This window comes from Mauremys reevesii, linkage group 21 (assembly GCF_016161935.1).
Source record: "Mauremys reevesii isolate NIE-2019 linkage group 21, ASM1616193v1, whole genome shotgun sequence".
Lineage (NCBI taxonomy): Eukaryota > Metazoa > Chordata > Testudines > Geoemydidae > Mauremys > Mauremys reevesii.
This window is the reverse complement of record NC_052643.1, coordinates 2999377-3016324: the sequence shown is the minus strand read 5'-3', so window position 1 is coordinate 3016324 and position 16948 is coordinate 2999377. Positions and strand designations below refer to the sequence as shown.

Sequence of the window (16948 nt, the reverse complement as noted above, 5' to 3'; positions counted from 1 at the left end):
CTAACGCTCCCCCAGTCCATTGGCAAGAGGATGAGCTGTCAGACCAGGAGAATGTTTTAGGTGAAATGCAAAAGGAGCTGGAGTGTTACTCAGGCAGAGACACATGGCGAGGCTGATCCAGCCAGTAGGGACTGCAAAAGAGAAGCCCTCTCACCCAGCCTGGCTGTACTACATAGAGAAGCAAAGGGTGGTGGGAGGAGAGTAGTGATGGCAGGGATTTAATTCAGCTGAAGCTGAGCTCTGGTAAATATTTCAAAGCCCCTGGCGGGGCAGTCTTCATGGCTGAGGATGTTAGGGAGATTCCCAAACCTGAGCCATCCTTTGTAGGTGACAAATCTGAGGAATTGTCACAGATGGAAGTGTCACTAGAGGTGGTTTTGGAATTAATTGATAAACTCAACATTAACAAGTCACCGGGACCAGATGGCATTCACCCAAGAGTTCTGAAAGAATTCAAATAAGAAATTGCAGAACTATTAACTATGGTTTGTAACCTGTCCTTTAAATCAGCTTCTGTACCCAATGACTGGAAGATAGCTAATGTAATGCCAATATTTAAAAAGGGCTCTAGAGGTGATCCTGGCAATTAGAGACCGGTAAGTCTAACGGCAGTGCCAAGCAAATTAGTTGAAACGATAGTCAAGAATAAAATTGTCAGACACATAGAAGAACATAACTTGTTGGGCAAAAGTCAACATGGTTTCTGTAAAGGGAAATAGTGTCTTACTAATCTATTAGAGTTCTTTGAAGGGGTCAACAAACATGTGGACAAGGGGGATCCAGTGGACATAGTGTACTTAGATTTCCAGAAAGCCTTTGACAAGGTCCCTCACCAAAGGCTCTTATGTAAATTAAGTTGTCATGGGATAAGAGGGAAGGTCCTTTCATGGATTGAGAACTGGTTAAAGGACAGGGAACAAAGGGTAGGAATAAATAGTAAATTTTCAGAATGGAGAGGGGTAACTAGTGGTGTTCCCCAAGGGTCAGTCCTCAGACCAATCCTATTCAACTTATTCAGAAATGACCTGGACAAAGGGGTAAACAGTGAGGTAGCAAAGTTTGCAGATGATACTAAACTGCTCAAGATAGTTAAGACCAAAGCAGACTGTGAAGAACTTCAAAAAGATCTCACAAAACTAAGTGATTGGGCAACAAAATGGCAAATGAAATTTAATGTGGATAAATGTAAAGTAATGCACATTGGAAAAAATAGCCCCAACTATACATACAATATGATGGGGGCTAATTTAGCTACAACTAATCAGGAAAGAGATCTTGGAGTCATCCTGGATAGTTCTCTGAAGACGTCCACGCAGTGTGCAGAGGCGGTCAAAAAAGCAAACAGGATGTTAGGAATCATTAAAAAAGGGATAGAGAATAAGACAGAGAATATTTTATTGCCCTTATATAAATCCATGGTATGCCGACATCTCGAATACTGCATACAGATGTGGTCTCCTCATCTCAAAAAAGATATACTAGCATTAGAAAAGGTTCAGAGAAGGGCAATTAAAATGATTAGGGGTTTGGAACGGGTCCCATATGAGGAGAGATTAAAGAGGCTAGGACTTTTCAGCTTGGAAAAGAGGAGACATGGGGGGATATGACAGAGGTCTATAAAATCATGAGTGGGGTGCAGAAAGTGAATAAGGAAAAATTATTTACTTGTTTCCATAATATAAGAACTAGGGGCCCCAAATGAAATTAATGGGCAGCAGGTTTAAAACAAATAAAAGGAAGTTCTTCTTCACACAGCGCACAGTCAACCTGTGGAACTCCTTGCCTGAGGAGGTTGTGAAGGCTAGGACTAGAATAGGGTTTAAAAGAGAGCTAGATAAATTCATGGAGGTCAAGTCCATTAATGGCTCTTAGCCAGGATGCGTAAGGAATGGTGTCCCTAGCCTCTGTCCTGGTGGTGGTTTGGCACTTTCTCACCCTTGCTCCCCCCTGTGTCACCTAACCCAGCTGGAGCTCAGTCTCGGGCTGGGCTTTCGATTTGGGGCCGTGTTTCCTGAGAGCCCTGTTTACAGCTCGCTGCTCAGCTGCCCTGTAGCACAACGGCTGCCTGGAGCACACAGGGCCAAAGCTCCTTGGGGCAGGTCTCCGTCAGGCCGAAGGCTTTTCCCACGTGTGGCCCCCAGCTGGAGGAACATTTGCTAGCACCTAGGTCCCTGGCTGGGCTCCCACCCCCCAACACATACACAGCAGCTGCTGCACATGCAGGACGTGGCGGTTGCCAGACACAAGTTGCTGTCATGGCAAACAAGCCTTCCCGACCTCAGCCAGGCCAGCAAAGCAAAAACAACAAGAGCTGCACCCGTGCCGGGGGCTGGACTTGGTGCATGCTCAAGATCCCCACCAGCCCCGCAGGTCTATGGTCTGTCCCATGGGATAGCAGGTCCTTGACCCCCCCCAGCTGTTAGCAAATAGGCTCTGCCCCACCAGAGCTGAGCAATGCACCAGCGCTCCTGTAATAGCTTTACAATGGCACGGGCGGGGGGGAGGGAACGTGCACTGGGGAAGTAAACAGCACGTGACCCGTGGCCCTAGGCGTGAGTCAGAAACGGATTGGTTTGTCGTGCGCTTGTTCGGCAAGTCCTGCTCACCCCGTCTCCCCTCCGGCAGCCTCCAGCTCGCTCTGCCTGAGGCATTGATATAGCCCCACTCACTGTAGTGTTTAGCCCCATCACTTGAATCTACCTCATCATACTTTGCACTTATAAACGCAAAGCACTGAACAAACAGAATCCGTCCTGCGAGGGCAATGGCTGATGGGGCTTTATTGGCTGGATGTGCCCGTCAGGGAGCCAGCGGCTGCGACACCTGATAGACAAATGCCCTTGAAACAAATACAGGACATGGGAAAGCAAAGGCCAAGCTGCAGGGAAGCCAACACTCCCGGGAAATAGCCTTGGTCTCCTGAGCAATCGTGTTGCCTGGCTAGTGGCTACCTTTGTATCTGTGCCTGAGCCCTGGTCCTGGCGGAGCCCCTCTTGGCACTTGGCCTGTGGGCAGTGCAGGGGTCCAGGGTGAGTATTGCTGGGGGCGATTAGGAACATTAATCTACACACCACAGCCCCTGAGCTGTGCCCGGACATGAGCTCCCAAACCCAGCCCTGAGCTGGGAGAGCGGCAGCCTCTCTGCCCCTGGCAGCTCCTTCCCCATTGCTAGCCAGGAATGCACAAGGCCGAGTCGGGTCTTTTGTTCCATGAGGGTCCGTTTGCTGATGTCTGACAGAGCGTGATGGGCAGCGGGGGGAAGACATCCCCACACATACAGCACTCCCTGGGAGAAGACGCAGACACCAGAGATCACCAACCTCCTTATGGACTTCCATGCTCAAGGCCTTAGCGCCAGAGTCAGGCTCTCTCTAGTTCTACTGGGCTTGCCCTGTTGTCTCTGGTGACAGATCCCCTTGAAGCCAGGCCCAGCTCTGTGCGACTAAAGCCCAGTGGTCCCCATGTCTGCTACTGCCGCAGACTGGCTCCTGTCACTGCAGCCAGTGTTCCTATCACCTAATGCAGTGACTAAACCTTTCCAGACGACTGTACCCCTTTCTGGAGTCTGATTTCTCTTGTGTACCCCAAGTTTCACCTCACTTAAAAACTACTTGCTTACAAAATCAGACAAAAATACAGTGGCACAGCACACTATGACTGAAAAATTGCCTACATTCTCCATTTTTAACCATGTAATTATAAAATAAATCAATTGGAATATAAATATTGTACTTAGATTTCAGTGTACAGGATACAGAGCAGTATAAACAAGTCCTTGTCTGCATGAAATTTTAGTTTGTACGGACTTCGCTAGAGTTTTTTATGTAGCCTGTTGTAAAATGAGGCAAATCTGTAGATGAGTTGATGTACCTCTGCGTACCCCAGGGGCACACCTACCCCTGGTTGAGAACTACTGACCTAAAGACCCCAGTCAGGGCCCATTGTAGTAGGTGCTGTTTCCAGGCTTCTAATAACAACCCCTAACTCTTATCTATTGCATTGCATCAGTCGCTCTCAAAGTGCTCTACAGTGCTCGGGAACATTATCCCTACTACACAGATGGAGAAACCGAGGCACCAAGCAGGGAAGTGACTTGCCTAAGGTCACGCAGCAGGTCAGTGCCAGAGCTGGGATTAGACCCCATATCCCAGCCCAGGGCTCTATCCACTAAGCCACACTACCTCTCATGGGACCTGAGTCTCTTCTCACAAGCACCAGTGTAACGCAGGCGTGAATGCACAGACATCTGTGAAGTTAGTCTGGTGTGAGTGCAGACCCCAGTGGTGGTTGCGAATATCATTCAGTCCACACGAGGGTGTCCCCGGAAAGCCATTTTACATAGGAACAACCACAGTGGGTCAGACCATTGGTCCATCTGACCCAGTATCCCATCTTCTGACAGTGATTGGTACCAGATACTTCTGGTAGTTGGAGTTTTAGGAGCACCTGGTCCTGGAGCACGAGGTTGTGTCCCATAGCATCTTGGCTAATAGTTATTGATAGACCCACCCAGCCTCCAGGAACTTAGCTAGTTCTTTTTTGAACCCTGCTATATAGTTTTGGCCTTCACAAGATCCCCTGGCAAGGAATTCCACAGGCTGACTGCGTGGTGTTAAGAAATACTGCCTTTTGTTATTTTAAACCTGCTGCCTAGTAATTTCATGGGGTGACCCTTTAACTGGTCCTTAACTGTTTGCTAAACACAGAGCCGCCCTCTCCTTACAGTGGTGCACCCCAGGACACTGAAATACAGTAAAACAGGGCAGAGGGTCACTGGCTCCTGGGGGATCTCTTACTGGCTGGGAATTTGAATTCCACACTTCACAGATCCTGCGCCCAGGCGCCATCTGTGCTTTAAATCCTCACATCACAGATGGGGACGCGGGAGGAGTGGCTCAGTCGCTGCATTCTCCTGGTGCTGTGGCCATTTAGGAGAGTTCGGGGCATTAGTTCATCCAGCTCCGAGGCGCTTTGCCTTCCAGGTGAGCGCCTGCAGGGTTACAGCTGCAGACTCCTAGGGAGCAGCAGGCTGGATTGTGCTTTGCCCTGCAGCTGTTTCTAGTAATACCCTTGTCCCCACACCCGGCACATTCCAGAGTCGGCTGCACCTTCCAAAGGGCAGAGAAATGGCATGAAAATAGCAGCCCCTGCCTCCAGTCACCCACCGCTGGTGACAGGGTGAGCTCTGATCCGAGTTCAAGAGGGGTTCTGGTCTGGATCAATTCCATGTTCCCTACGATCTAACGGGAGAAGCTGGGCTGCCAACCAGGGTGGGGTTCTGAAGACTAGTGGCCCAAACTCCAAAGGGCAGGGGTTGGTATCCATCCTGCGCCTCACGCTTGTTTTTAGATGCCAGCTGGTGGGGGTCCCTCCTCCTGAGCATGCCCACACCAGCAGGGAAGCTAATCAAAGGTAGGCACCTAATTCTCACTGAGTCAATAGGGGGCAGGCTGCTAAGGGCCATTTATAACTTTCACGATCTCCCCCCGTGCTGGGCTGCTCCTCTGCCGGGACTATGACATGATGAACATCGGCTAGTAAAAGATGGAACCACTTGAGGGGATTTGGGAAGCAGCATGTCCCATGGCTGAGGGACTCTTGCAAAACAGCCTCATTTCGGAAGGAGAAAAGGCTTGGGCCCAGATCCCCAAAGGTTCTGGGGCTCCCAACTTCCCTTGAAATCAAGGGGACCTAGAACCTTAACTGCGGCTGTGGCTCTGGGCTGCGGTTACCTGATTAGCATGCCAAGAACAGGACAATTCTAGGCCAGAACCAACATGTGATTCCATCCATGTATCCCGTCATTGCTCAGATGCCAGCTGTCCAGGGACGGAAGAGAATTCAGGGAAGGGAGGGTCATCTTCTGGGGACGGCTGATCAGCCAGGTGGAACGATACGGTTGTTTCCCACCCGCTAAGCACAGGAAGCTGCACGCACAGCGCTCGCTGAAGCCCTGCGCATTTCTGCAGTCACTTTACAGAGCAGAACCTCCCTTTAATCCTCTCAGCATGCCTGCGGGGTCCGTGTCATCCTCATTATACCGATGGGGAAACTGACGCACAGCGAGGGGAAGAGACCTGCCCATGGGTCACTAAAGCAGCGCAGAGCCAGGAGGAGCCCACAGATGTTCTAATTCCCAGGCCTCTGCCTTAGCCGGCAGGTGCATATGGTCCCTTATTTGAGTCCGGTCACTTCCCAGGCCCCGTGGGTGGGTACGTGACTAATAGTACAAGCTGGTAAATTGATCACCAGCTCCCAGCGGAGGAGAATGTTTGTCTGTTACCTCACCCAGCTGACTTTCAATTCAGACTTGATATCACCCCTCCCCCATCCCTCCCAGACTCCTGCCCCCAATGAATCCTGGACACGGCCCACAGAGCAGACAAACATGGAGCCCCCTCAAAGACACCATCAGTGACTGCATAACCCAGAATCAGGGCTGGGGTCAGGGGCCTGCCCCCCAAAATCAGAGAGGGGGCCATTCCTGCTAGAAACCCTAAACTCTCCCACCTTTCATAGCCGCCCTCCCAGGAGTCAGGGTGGAAAGGGTTAATCCGGGATGTTACCGTAGTGCCCCGGTGGTCAGCGGGGAGCAATGGCCCAGTTCCCTGCATTCCTGGAGAGGACAGGAGGGGAACACTGGGAGCTCCAAACACCCCTTAACCAGGCAGACTGGGGGTGATCAAAGGGTCCAGATCAATTCCCCTTTCCCTTCTTGCCAGAGGGAGCCACGTGTCTCGTCAATACGTCTCTGCTGAGCATACGTCTCTCTCTGGGGGAGGGAACATCTCCCCCATCACCACAGTATGTGGGCACCTCACAATCTCAAGTGTATTTATCCCCTCAGCCCCCTGGGAGGCAGGGCAGGGCAATTATTATTAAGGCCCAGGTCATCAAAGGTATTGAGGTACCTAACTTCCACTGAAATCACCAGTACCTAAATACGTCTGAGGATCTGGGCCCAAGTGACTGGCCAAAGGCCACACAGTGAGTCTGTGGCAGAGTAGGGACTCAAACCCAGGTCAAAGTCCTCACCAGCCAGGGCCACCCTGCTCTGCCCTTAGCTCTGAGACCCCCCAGGAGAAGTAGAGCAAGCTCAGGAGCACAAACCAGCGGTCACTGGAGCAGATGCCAAGAGAGACAGTCCAGACCCTGAGCTGTAGCCAGGCCCAAATGAAGCAGGAATCTGGGCAGACGGAGGGAGTGTAATTGGGTGAAGGTTAATCTGCAGCGTGAGAGGGAGCGAGGGCCAATTTGCAACGTCTGTGCGATCCGAAATGAGCTGCCAGTGCTCGTGCTCTGAGAAGAGGTTAAACGCCTGTCTCATAAAACCACCCAAAGCAAAACACGTGGCTGGATTCAGGAAAATCTGTTACCCCTTGGCCCGCGGCCCGAACGCAACAGAGTGATTCACTCAGGGGCTGGGCCAGAGATTGGCACAACAAATAGGATGGGGGAGGGGGGAAGGAGAAAAATAGCCAATAAAAGGGAATTTCTCCCCACACCCAGCCAGCTGGATGTATCTAGCGCTGCACCTAGTCTATAGCTCCTGGCCAGGCTGTGATGCTTGTTAGCCAATCGCCAAACCACATTAACTCACACGACCAGGAATGCGAATGGAGCCATTTCTTGGGCTTGCTTCACCTGAGGCCGAGCGAGGGTCAAACACTGATGAAGCAGCTGTGTGAGCTGTCAATCCACTGGCACCGTTACAAACACCCAGAAGGTCTAGTCCAAGGCCTGCTCTCCCCGTCGGTCAGGAGTGTGATTGTTTTTCCAGCACAACCCCTCGTGCAGACACAGGTGCCTAGTTCTACCCGGTCAGCGGGTGCCCCTTTCTGCGTTGTGCCAGTAGGAAGCACCCTTACCCTGACAGACCTGCATGCACCCCAGGGTCTGTCAGGTCTAGGAAGCCGTGCACCAATCCAGCGCAGACAGAGCCTAGGTCACGCGCCGGGGAGTCCAGCTAAGCACAGTAACAGGAGGCAGGGATTTTTCTTTTCACGATTCCTTGTATGGCTCAGGGTCTCCGGTTTCAGTCTGTGGGCAGAGCCCTTCACGGCAAACTGTCCGTCTTCAACACCCCACTGCTTGGTTCTCAAAGCCCTTCACTCCTCCCAGCAACGGGACCAGCCTCAGGCCCCAGACTGACTGGGATCTTGGCCCATAGATTACCCATGATGGTTTAGAGCGAGCCACAGAGGAAAACCAGCTGCCAACGAGCGAATTCCAGCTCGCTAGAAGTCAGCAGGGCAGACACCGAGTTACCAATGAGTATTTATTCTGGGGCAGAGGAAGCAGATGTATATACACGTACATTCAGTCACATAGTTCACCTCCTGGAAAAAAGGCCCCATGAATATATATTACATTAGGTCTCCCAACTTTTTTAAAAAATCCCCAAACAAATAAAAGCCCCAAACCACTCTCCATAGTGGATAATTGCTGTTACCTTACATGGCCCCAGACCATAGGGATTTGCTTTTGCACACAAAGGGTTAATAGATCCCTCTTCTCCCCCCCCCCGCCACTCCAATATTTGTACCGCCTCTCTCAAAGTTGAGATTTGCAAAGCAATCCAGGAGATTTAGACACGTTTCAATTAAATGAATGGAAGGCATTTGTCTAAATCCTCCAGAATACTCTGAAATTCTCGATCCCCATGTGTCTAAATCTCTCTGCTCCTCCCACATTACGTTGCCTGGATTTGCTTCAATATTTCCCACACTCCCCCTCACCTTTGTCAAATCTCCTAACGACTCCAGCAGCAGCCAGTGGGCAAGTGGGGGGGAAGAGAGAGGGGCCTACATACCAACAGCCAACATCTCTGATGCTGAACACGCTGCTTGTGCTTCCAGAAGAGGGTTAATTTTGGATCAAGCACAACCCTTCACTCCAGCTTCTCCCGTTCTCTCCCCTTTTAGACATCAGATCAGACCCAGGAACCCAAGACTGCAGCCCAAAAACTGAGCTAGCAACTTCTTCCACCCGAGCTACATCTTTGTTTCTTGCTGCGGCTTGGTAGGGCTGTGATGGGACAGGTTATGTGCCCTGGGCAGAGATGGATTAATACCAGAGAGATCTCCTGGGCAGAGAAGACCCAGCACATGCAGCTCACACATGGTCAAGGAGAGGTGTTGGGGGGGGGGGTGAGCCCCCCTTGAGGTGAAGCAGTGCATTAGTTTGCGATTGTATTAGCAAGGATAAAACATGCGCAGCAGCTAGTTAGTGTTCCAGTCTCACCACATTTACAACCTAACGTGTTCTAAAATGAACAACTAGTCAGTACAAGCGCTTGGACCCAGTCTGGTGTCCAATGATGCAACGAGCGAACACCCTGCCCAGACCCACCCCGCCCTCATTAATATTAGGTGATTATTCCTTTAAAGAGAGAGTCACTTGCCCGGAGGCAGCTGGGTGACCCGGCCAGAGTCTCTGCAAGGCCCTCTGCACAAAACACTGATGCAGGTGTCCACGCATGGTGTTTGATCTAGATGAAGCTCCCGCATCTCCAGTGCAGTCCCCACGCTGTGGGCCTGGTACCGTATGGTCCCGCTGCGACGCAGCAGAGAAGCGACGTACCACGGTGCAGCGTGAAGGCTTCCGTTCAACAAGCACAAGCGCCGCCATTGCAACCGCTGAGAGGCAGCGCTCGGCCGATCTAGGATATTCACTCGTACGTTCCCAGCTAGAGGGACAGCACTGGGAACCCCGGGCTTGCAGCGAGTTCAAACACTGCCAAGGAGAACGTAAGCTTGTGCTAAAGAGAGTCCGCTTGCCTGCACCGGGAAAGGGACAGGATTGCCCCGCAGAGTTAGTGTCAGGGTGGGTAGGTTGTGTCTTTCCCTCTGTTAACACCAGGGGTCCCGAGAGGCCCGGCCACGGCACAGGCTGTCACTGCGCTGCCAGGTGCTGTGGATCAGGCTCAAGGCATCCTCGCATTTCTTCTTGACTGAGGCTTCTTGGATAGCCTTGTGCTGGAGATCAACCTGGAACACGCAGAGCCACAGGTCACTGCAGTGGAGTGGCAGAGATTGTAACGCAGCGAGGGGCTGCGTCAGGCTCGAGGAACCCCGGGGTTACTGCCCAGGATGTGGGCGGCACATGGCCGTTTGAGGAACCTGCCACCACCACGAACCGCTCTGGCTCTACAGACGAACTAGTGTCTGTGAAAGAGCAGGACTAACAGCACTGGCAGAGTGGCGGAGGGGTTAGGTCACGGTTAGCTTCCTCCCAAACTCTCCTGACGCCTCTCCCGCCTGCCCTGCAGCCCTCCCTGCTATTCCAGTCTTCACCCCAATGCCCCTCACTCTTGGCCTGTGGCACTCGCTGCCATTCCGGTTCTGGGTCCCCACAGCCCCCACTGTTATCCCTGGACAGAGCCTGTTTTGAGCAGACACTAGATGGTGTAAATTAGTGTCCAATTCCCACTGGACCCGGGACACACATCACAGCTGATTTGTCTCCAATGCCAGCTGTGAGCTGCAGCCTCCAGTGAGGAAAGCCATGTGACATCCCCAGCGGTGGGTACTGCCCATTGCTCCCCTGGGCACACCACTCGGTTGCTGCCCCCTCAGCAGGCACCCAGCTCTCCCCGCAGCCCCCAAACCCGGCCCGCAGAAGGCAGGAATGGGGGCTGTGTCGATCCAGCAGGCTAAGTGGATCTTTGCTGCTCTCCCGCCCTAAGCCCGGAGGCCGAGAGTCTGAACCTGACCCAGCTGTAGGCAGAGGCAGGCCAACCTCTGCAAGGCCAGACAGCCCCACCCCGTCCCTGAATCGGGCCTCCGAACCCAGCTAGGGATGCCGGAGCAGGCAGCTCACCCTGCGAACAACGAGCTGGTGCTGCCTTGGGCTTGTTTACCTGGTAGATATTTCTCCACACGGTGCTCAGCGCCACGAGGAACCTCTCCAGCTCCGTAGTGCAACTAAAGTACAGGACCCAGGGGGGCAGGAACTGGTGGCGATCCCGAGCAAACTCCTAAATGCCAACAGAGAGGCACAGCAGTTACTCACTGGAGCAAGCTCCCCTCCCGTATGGCAGTCAGGCCCAGGCACGCGCCCACACTCACGATGATACAGTACTCCTTGCCGGGTTCCGTAGAGACGGCGGCCACGTCCGGCAGCTGCACGGTGGCGAGCGAGCGGAAGAAGCTCGTCTGGCAGTCCTCGTGGCAGGTGAAGGCCTTCTCGTCGGTTATGACAAGGCAGCAGGGGATGCAGGGCGTAGGGACCACGCCCTGGGGGATAACCTGGGGGGGGGGGTAAACCATTAGAACCAGTCACCCTGCTGGCTGCAGGACACAATTCTCTGCTTCTCATCCAGCCTCAACGTACGTGCAGAGGTCTCTCTCCAGACGCTGCTGTGTGCGTCTGAGATAGAAGACGCTGCCTGGCCCAGAGCCACAACTGGTTTAAATGAGTGCAGCTCCACTGACTTCACTGGAGCCGCACTGATCTACGCCAGCGGAGGATCTTGCCTGCTCTCCATTGGCCCATTCTCCAAGATCCTACTCCAGGTCACCTCTGCAGCTTCAAATCCTGGGCTGTGCACAAGGCCCTGCCTCATTATTTATCTTAAGGCTCCTTGCGAGCTGCCCCTTTGGTCCAGTCGCAGAGGCCCTACAAAGGCCAGTGCTCAGCTGCTCTGGGGAGGGGCTGGCCAAGTGGCTGAGCAGACAGATGAGCTTCGACGCCAGTGCCGCTCTGTTGGCTGAGGGGGAAGCAGTGGTTGATTCACCAGCTGCTTCCTTGCCCCAGAGACTGAGCCCCCAGCCTCTCCTGAGCCCGGTCTCCTTCCCGGCAGAGTCACTTTACAAACCTGGGACCGAGGACCATGCACTGCGCCAATATGGAAAGTGACCCCAGAGGGTTCTGCTTCAGAATTATCAACTACAATCAGGGGGGTTCCAACGAACCCCCAGGGAGGGGGCCGGGGAGCCTGGCTCCTTTACACATGGGATGGATGTGAAGCAGATGGACAAAACTGTGTGTAGTTTAGAGAGGATGATGCTCCTGGACCGCAGCGCCCCCCCCCGCCCCTTGCACGCTAACTGCAGAGTGCGACACAAAGGTTTCATTGGCTGGCAGGTTTCCATTCAGGGTCAGGAAAATGGATCGTGGCCTGGCACGATGCAAAGTGGCCTCGTGCCGCACACCGATCAGCGAGCGCATGGGGACCTGCTCACCCCTTTGGAGACGGCCTGGCACAAGTACTGCATCCAGTCTGCCATCTCCTCTTCGTTCTCAGCGCTGAGCTCCAGGGAAGGGCGGTCGGTCAGGATCACCTGGAAGGAGTGGGGGCGATCTGTGGTGTTCGATCGCCGGCACCCGCCACACTGCTCCCCCCTGAAAAGATCAGAAAGCAGAGATCAGAGACGACCACAAGGTAGGAGAGCCAAGGGCCCAGATCCACCATGCGTCTGGGCACACTGCTCCAGGGAGGGCAGGACGTGCCCCAACATCACCAGGTGTTACAGATGCTCCTCTCACAGGCTGAGGCTCCTCACCTTCCGTCAGCCAGAGGACCCCTCGTGTGGGGGTGATTCTGGGTTTTGTTCTGCCCCTCCCCCCACTCCAATGCACACGAGAAGCCACTGGAAGTGCCCGGGAGGTGTTGGGGCTGTGCTGATTCTTAGCTCTGACATACGGCTCCTGATCTCGGCCTTGTCGATTCCTGGCTTTCTCGGTGTCTGGCCAAAACGGGGGCCAGGCTGATGACGGGCTGGCTGAGGCTTGGACTGGAGTGGATGGAGGGAATGTCGGTTGGGGGTGGCGGGGTGGATGTACCATTGCAGCACTTGTTGCCCAAGAAGCTCCCAATCCCAGGGTAATTATAACCCTCTGACAGCTCGGCCGCCCAGCTAGCAGCAAGGACTCAGGCCTGCCTTGGCCGGTCTCTAGGGAGCTCAGAGTCTGCAGCATCCCGTGGCGTCGCTGGTCTCACCATCACCCCAGACCTTTGCCACCTCCCGTTGGGTTAGCGCAACACTCTCTGGTCAGGGCTGCCTGTGAAGACTGCGCAAGGCTTCAGGCGGCACAGAATGCAAGCTCAGTGCTCGGTGAGTCCAGCACCCCCGGGCCCTGTGAACAGCACTGGCTCTCCCAGGTGCAAGTCGGCGTGTTGGTTCTAATCACTATGGTCTAGAACCTGGATTCTGGGTTTGCTGTGCACTGCGGCAGTCTGGTGTATTTCATTTGGGTCAGACACCAGGGACTGGGGCATGTAAAACAGGCAGGACATAAACAAGCCTCCAGTCACATGCTCTGCTGTCAGAGGATGGAATTCCTGTCCTGACCAGCCCTCAAAGCACACAGCGTTGCTAACGGGAATACTCTGCTCTCAGATACGGGTTGCGGCTCCCCCGGATTTCACAGGCACCTGTGCACATGCTTAGGCCTAAAGTTTCAAACAATAACCCACTTTTGATTAATGGGGAAACCGAGGCACTAAGTGACTTGTTCAAGGTTACACAAGGAGTCGGTGGCAGAGCCAGGAATGGAACCCAGGAGTCCTGACTCCCAGATCCCAACCAAATTTGACTTAACACAGAAAGGGAAAAGTTTCTGCCGTGTTGTATTTCAGCCAGGTCTCAGCAGAGAGCGACCGATCTCTGCACCCTGGGATCACTGCTAACAGCCTGCCAACGGCTGGGGAATTCCTGTCTAGTTATCCCCAGCAGACGTATGCTTCAAACGATCTTCGCGCTGGATCAACAGTCCTGGGAAATGGATGGAGTCCTTTATCTCCAGTACTGTGCAAGTGGCCTCATCTTGCCGAGCTTATGTACCTCAGCCCCAACCTGCAGGGACCTCGGGGGGAGGAGGGAGAGTCCAGTCTCCATGGCTCATCCAACCTTCGGCCTGAGGCTGTCTGTAATGGTGGTCTCTGATGCGGAGCACAGACCCCTGCACATTAGGGACTGGCCTGAGATCTGCCTCCCAACTCATTTCACACAGGGCCAAATGCCCCTCAGATCTCACTGACGTTCTATCCCTGCTGCTGGGGGATCTCCACCGGTGAAGTACAGGTGAAAGGCTCCGGCTCATTACCAATCATCCAAGATCATCCACCGCTCTCCGCTTCAGGTTAAATGTGGGCTGCTGCCTTCTCCTGGGGAGAGAGACGGGGAGGTGCCGAGGCGTAACAGGTGTCTACTGGAAGGGATGTGTATGCTGAGTACAAGCACACGCTAGCTCGCTCTGCAGGTCAGTTCTAATGAGACCAAGTGACACGATCAGCTGCCTACGGCAGTACAACTTCAGTAGGGAGAGGAACGTTGCTACAGTACCGCACCCCAGCGAACATGCTTAATGCCCACTTACCCCATGTTCACGGAGAGCAGAGGGAGAATGTCGGTGCGGTCTGGATACTGGTATAAGATCCCATTGCTGCTGATTGGAAACACAAGACAAAAGTAGATAACTCAGCTAGCGCTGCCTGACCAGCACCACAAACCTGCCCACGCTTTAGCCCAGCAGCTGTCATAGAAACTTCCCTCCCTGCTAGACACTGGATTCCTGCTGGTAGCACAGCACAGGCTGGGACGGGACTGAGCCACACGGATGCTACGAAAGGCTGGCTGTAGCTGTAGCCGTGTCCCTGAGCTAAGGAAGCACAGGTCAGCTCTGCACCTGGATACTGGATACAGTCTCCATGAGGGGACTTTATCCTGGGCTTCAGGATCAATGATCTGTGGGGTCCTCTCTATCTCTAGCTCTCATGGTACAGCATTAACAGGGCAGCAAGAAGAGTATCATTTACATCATGTGCAGGCTGGTCCCAGGGCTTAGCTCCCAGGGCTGCTGCTATGAGCGACCAGGACTGGACTCAAGTCCCAGCTCTGGCTCTGCCCCGAGGGGTCACTTGGCTTTACTGGAGCAGAAACAATAGTGGGCTCCAAACAACACCCGATCTAGCAGCTGCGGGGGAGATCTGAAGGTGTGAGGGGTGTGGAGAAGGCCCACTCCTGCTCCTGGATAAAAGTTAGCCCTGTATTATGGTGCCAATCTGCTAAGGTCAATAAGGGCTGACGGTCGGTGTCTTTCCATCCTGAACTCGCCCCAGGGTGTCCAGGCTCCCCTAGCCAAGGCCGTTCGTACCAGGCAATGAGGCTTTCCCACTGCACTGCCTTCCCTCAGCACTCCACACCCCAGACCTGTAAATGTAGTCCCAGCCCCCACCTGAGCACCACAAAGCAGGTCTTCCAGTGCTCCTTCCCCAGGTACGAGGTCCCAGCCTTGTAATGCAGGATGCCTTCTTTAGTGACCGAGTTCTCGGGAGACGTGTAAAGGGAAGGGGCCGGTCCCAATGCCTCATCCATGGGGTCCTCCCAGTGAACGAGGCCATAGAAGCGCACGAGCACATTGGAAGCCTGGGAGAGAGACAGGCAGACCGAGCAAAGTGTTACCAATCTCCCAGGCCTAACAGCAACAGGGCTAATCCCAGGGCAGCGGCGGGGAGCCCGTACCACAGGAGTCACATCTCCAGGACTGGCTGAGAGCCTTAAGGGCCTGGTCAGAAAAGGACTGGGCAGCAAGTCAGAGAATCGCTCCTGCCAGGGACTACATGGCACACATGGCAGAGCACCTTCCAGCGGAGCGTCGCCATACAGCTCCTAACAACTGAACTCAGACCAGCCCTCTGCGGGACAGATGGGACACTGAAGGACCCCGCTGCTGAAACTGCAGCCACCTCTGGGGTGGTGTGGAGCAGCAAACAGACCACAACAGGGACAGGCGGCGAGGACTGATCCCACAGGCATTAACCGAACTGTGCAGAAGAGGGCACTGCAGAGCAGAGCACAGGAGCCCAATAAGAAGCCCCTCTCTGCAGAAGGTGCGTGGATAAGAAGAGACGTCAGTGAAGAAAATATTTCCAGACGCCCCTAATTCCCACCTCACCTCGCACTTTGACTCCTGGGCCACAAACTTGGCCAGCGCCAGCTTCTCCATGGTGGCGTCGGTGAGGATACTTGGGTACGGTGGCTCTCGGCACCCTTTGACCATGGCTGACTTCAAGGAGACCAGGAAGAACCTGGGGGAGGGGGAACGGAGATCTTGGCTGAGGTCACCTCTCGGACTCGCCCCCCTCTGGAGCACAATTCACAAGGAAGGCTGGGATGTCAGCTCAGAAAGGACAGTGCAGACTCAATCCTGCAATCAGGTCCGCCGGGGCAGACCCATGCCCCCTACCGATATCACAGGGGGCTCACAAGGTACAACCTACATGGCTCCAACTGCAGGATGGGGGCCCGAAGGCGCTAAAGGGTCTTGATATAAAGTAAGAGTCCAAGGAAATGGAAGCTTTGAAGCCGCTGATCCCTGGGAAGGAGCCTGACAACGCTCCTCTCAGGGCCCGGAACTTACAAAGCCCTGTTGAAGTAACCCACTGGGAAGGAAAACAGAGAACATGTCGGCTGGCTTAGGAGAGAGCAGTCCAGAGTGCTGCCTAAGAGGTCACATGGGGCCTAAAGAGTCCAAGAGGGCACAAGCCACCTTCTCCCTGGCCCAACACTGAGAGCAGAGCTGCAGATTTGCCAGGGAACTCAAAACCCGACAATTTGTCCTCATCCCTGTTCTGTTTGGGGCCGGTCAGTCACAGCCTGATCATGGGGGGGAAGGCTGATGTCAAACCTTCCTTCTGCAGTAAGAACAGGCAAAGCCATTCACAGCAAAACACGGTCGCCCCAGTGGGTCTTGGGAACCAAACACACGCAAGCAGTGCATCGAGGGGTATTTAAAGCAGCAGGCCCTGCAGACAGCACCACGTCAACCAGCAGAGGGAGCCGTTGGGAGCATTTCACAACTTTTAATGCAATCAAAGTCAAACCGTTTCTGGGGCTAAACTGTTGTAGTTAAACCAACCCTCAAATCTGAGCAAGAGCCCTGGGACTTTTAAACAACAACGAGAGAGCGGTTGTGAGATCCAGCCCCGCCCCCAACGCTGCCC

The 16948-nt window shown here is 53.9% G+C and overlaps 1 protein-coding gene across 3 annotated transcripts in view; it reads right to left on the bottom strand.

Moving 5' to 3' along the window:
- Nucleotides 1-8264: 8264 nt before the first annotated feature.
- PLEKHM2 (pleckstrin homology and RUN domain containing M2) overlaps nt 8265-16948 on the bottom strand; it is a 56253-nt gene continuing 47569 nt past the window's right edge. For 2 of the 3 annotated variants that reach the window (XM_039509289.1, XM_039509291.1), the window contains 7 exons: nt 15901-16033; nt 15181-15371; nt 14323-14391; nt 12186-12345; nt 11070-11249; nt 10862-10978; nt 8265-9989 (listed from right to left, as the gene is read on the bottom strand). In XM_039509289.1, the coding sequence (XP_039365223.1) occupies nt 9852-9989; nt 10862-10978; nt 11070-11249; nt 12186-12345; nt 14323-14391; nt 15181-15371; nt 15901-16033 (988 nt within the window). In that variant the 3' untranslated portion in view covers nt 8265-9851. The remainder of the gene's footprint in view (nt 9990-10861; nt 10979-11069; nt 11250-12185; nt 12346-14322; nt 14392-15180; nt 15372-15900; nt 16034-16948) is intronic. The other variant, XM_039509290.1, reaches the window with a different exon arrangement.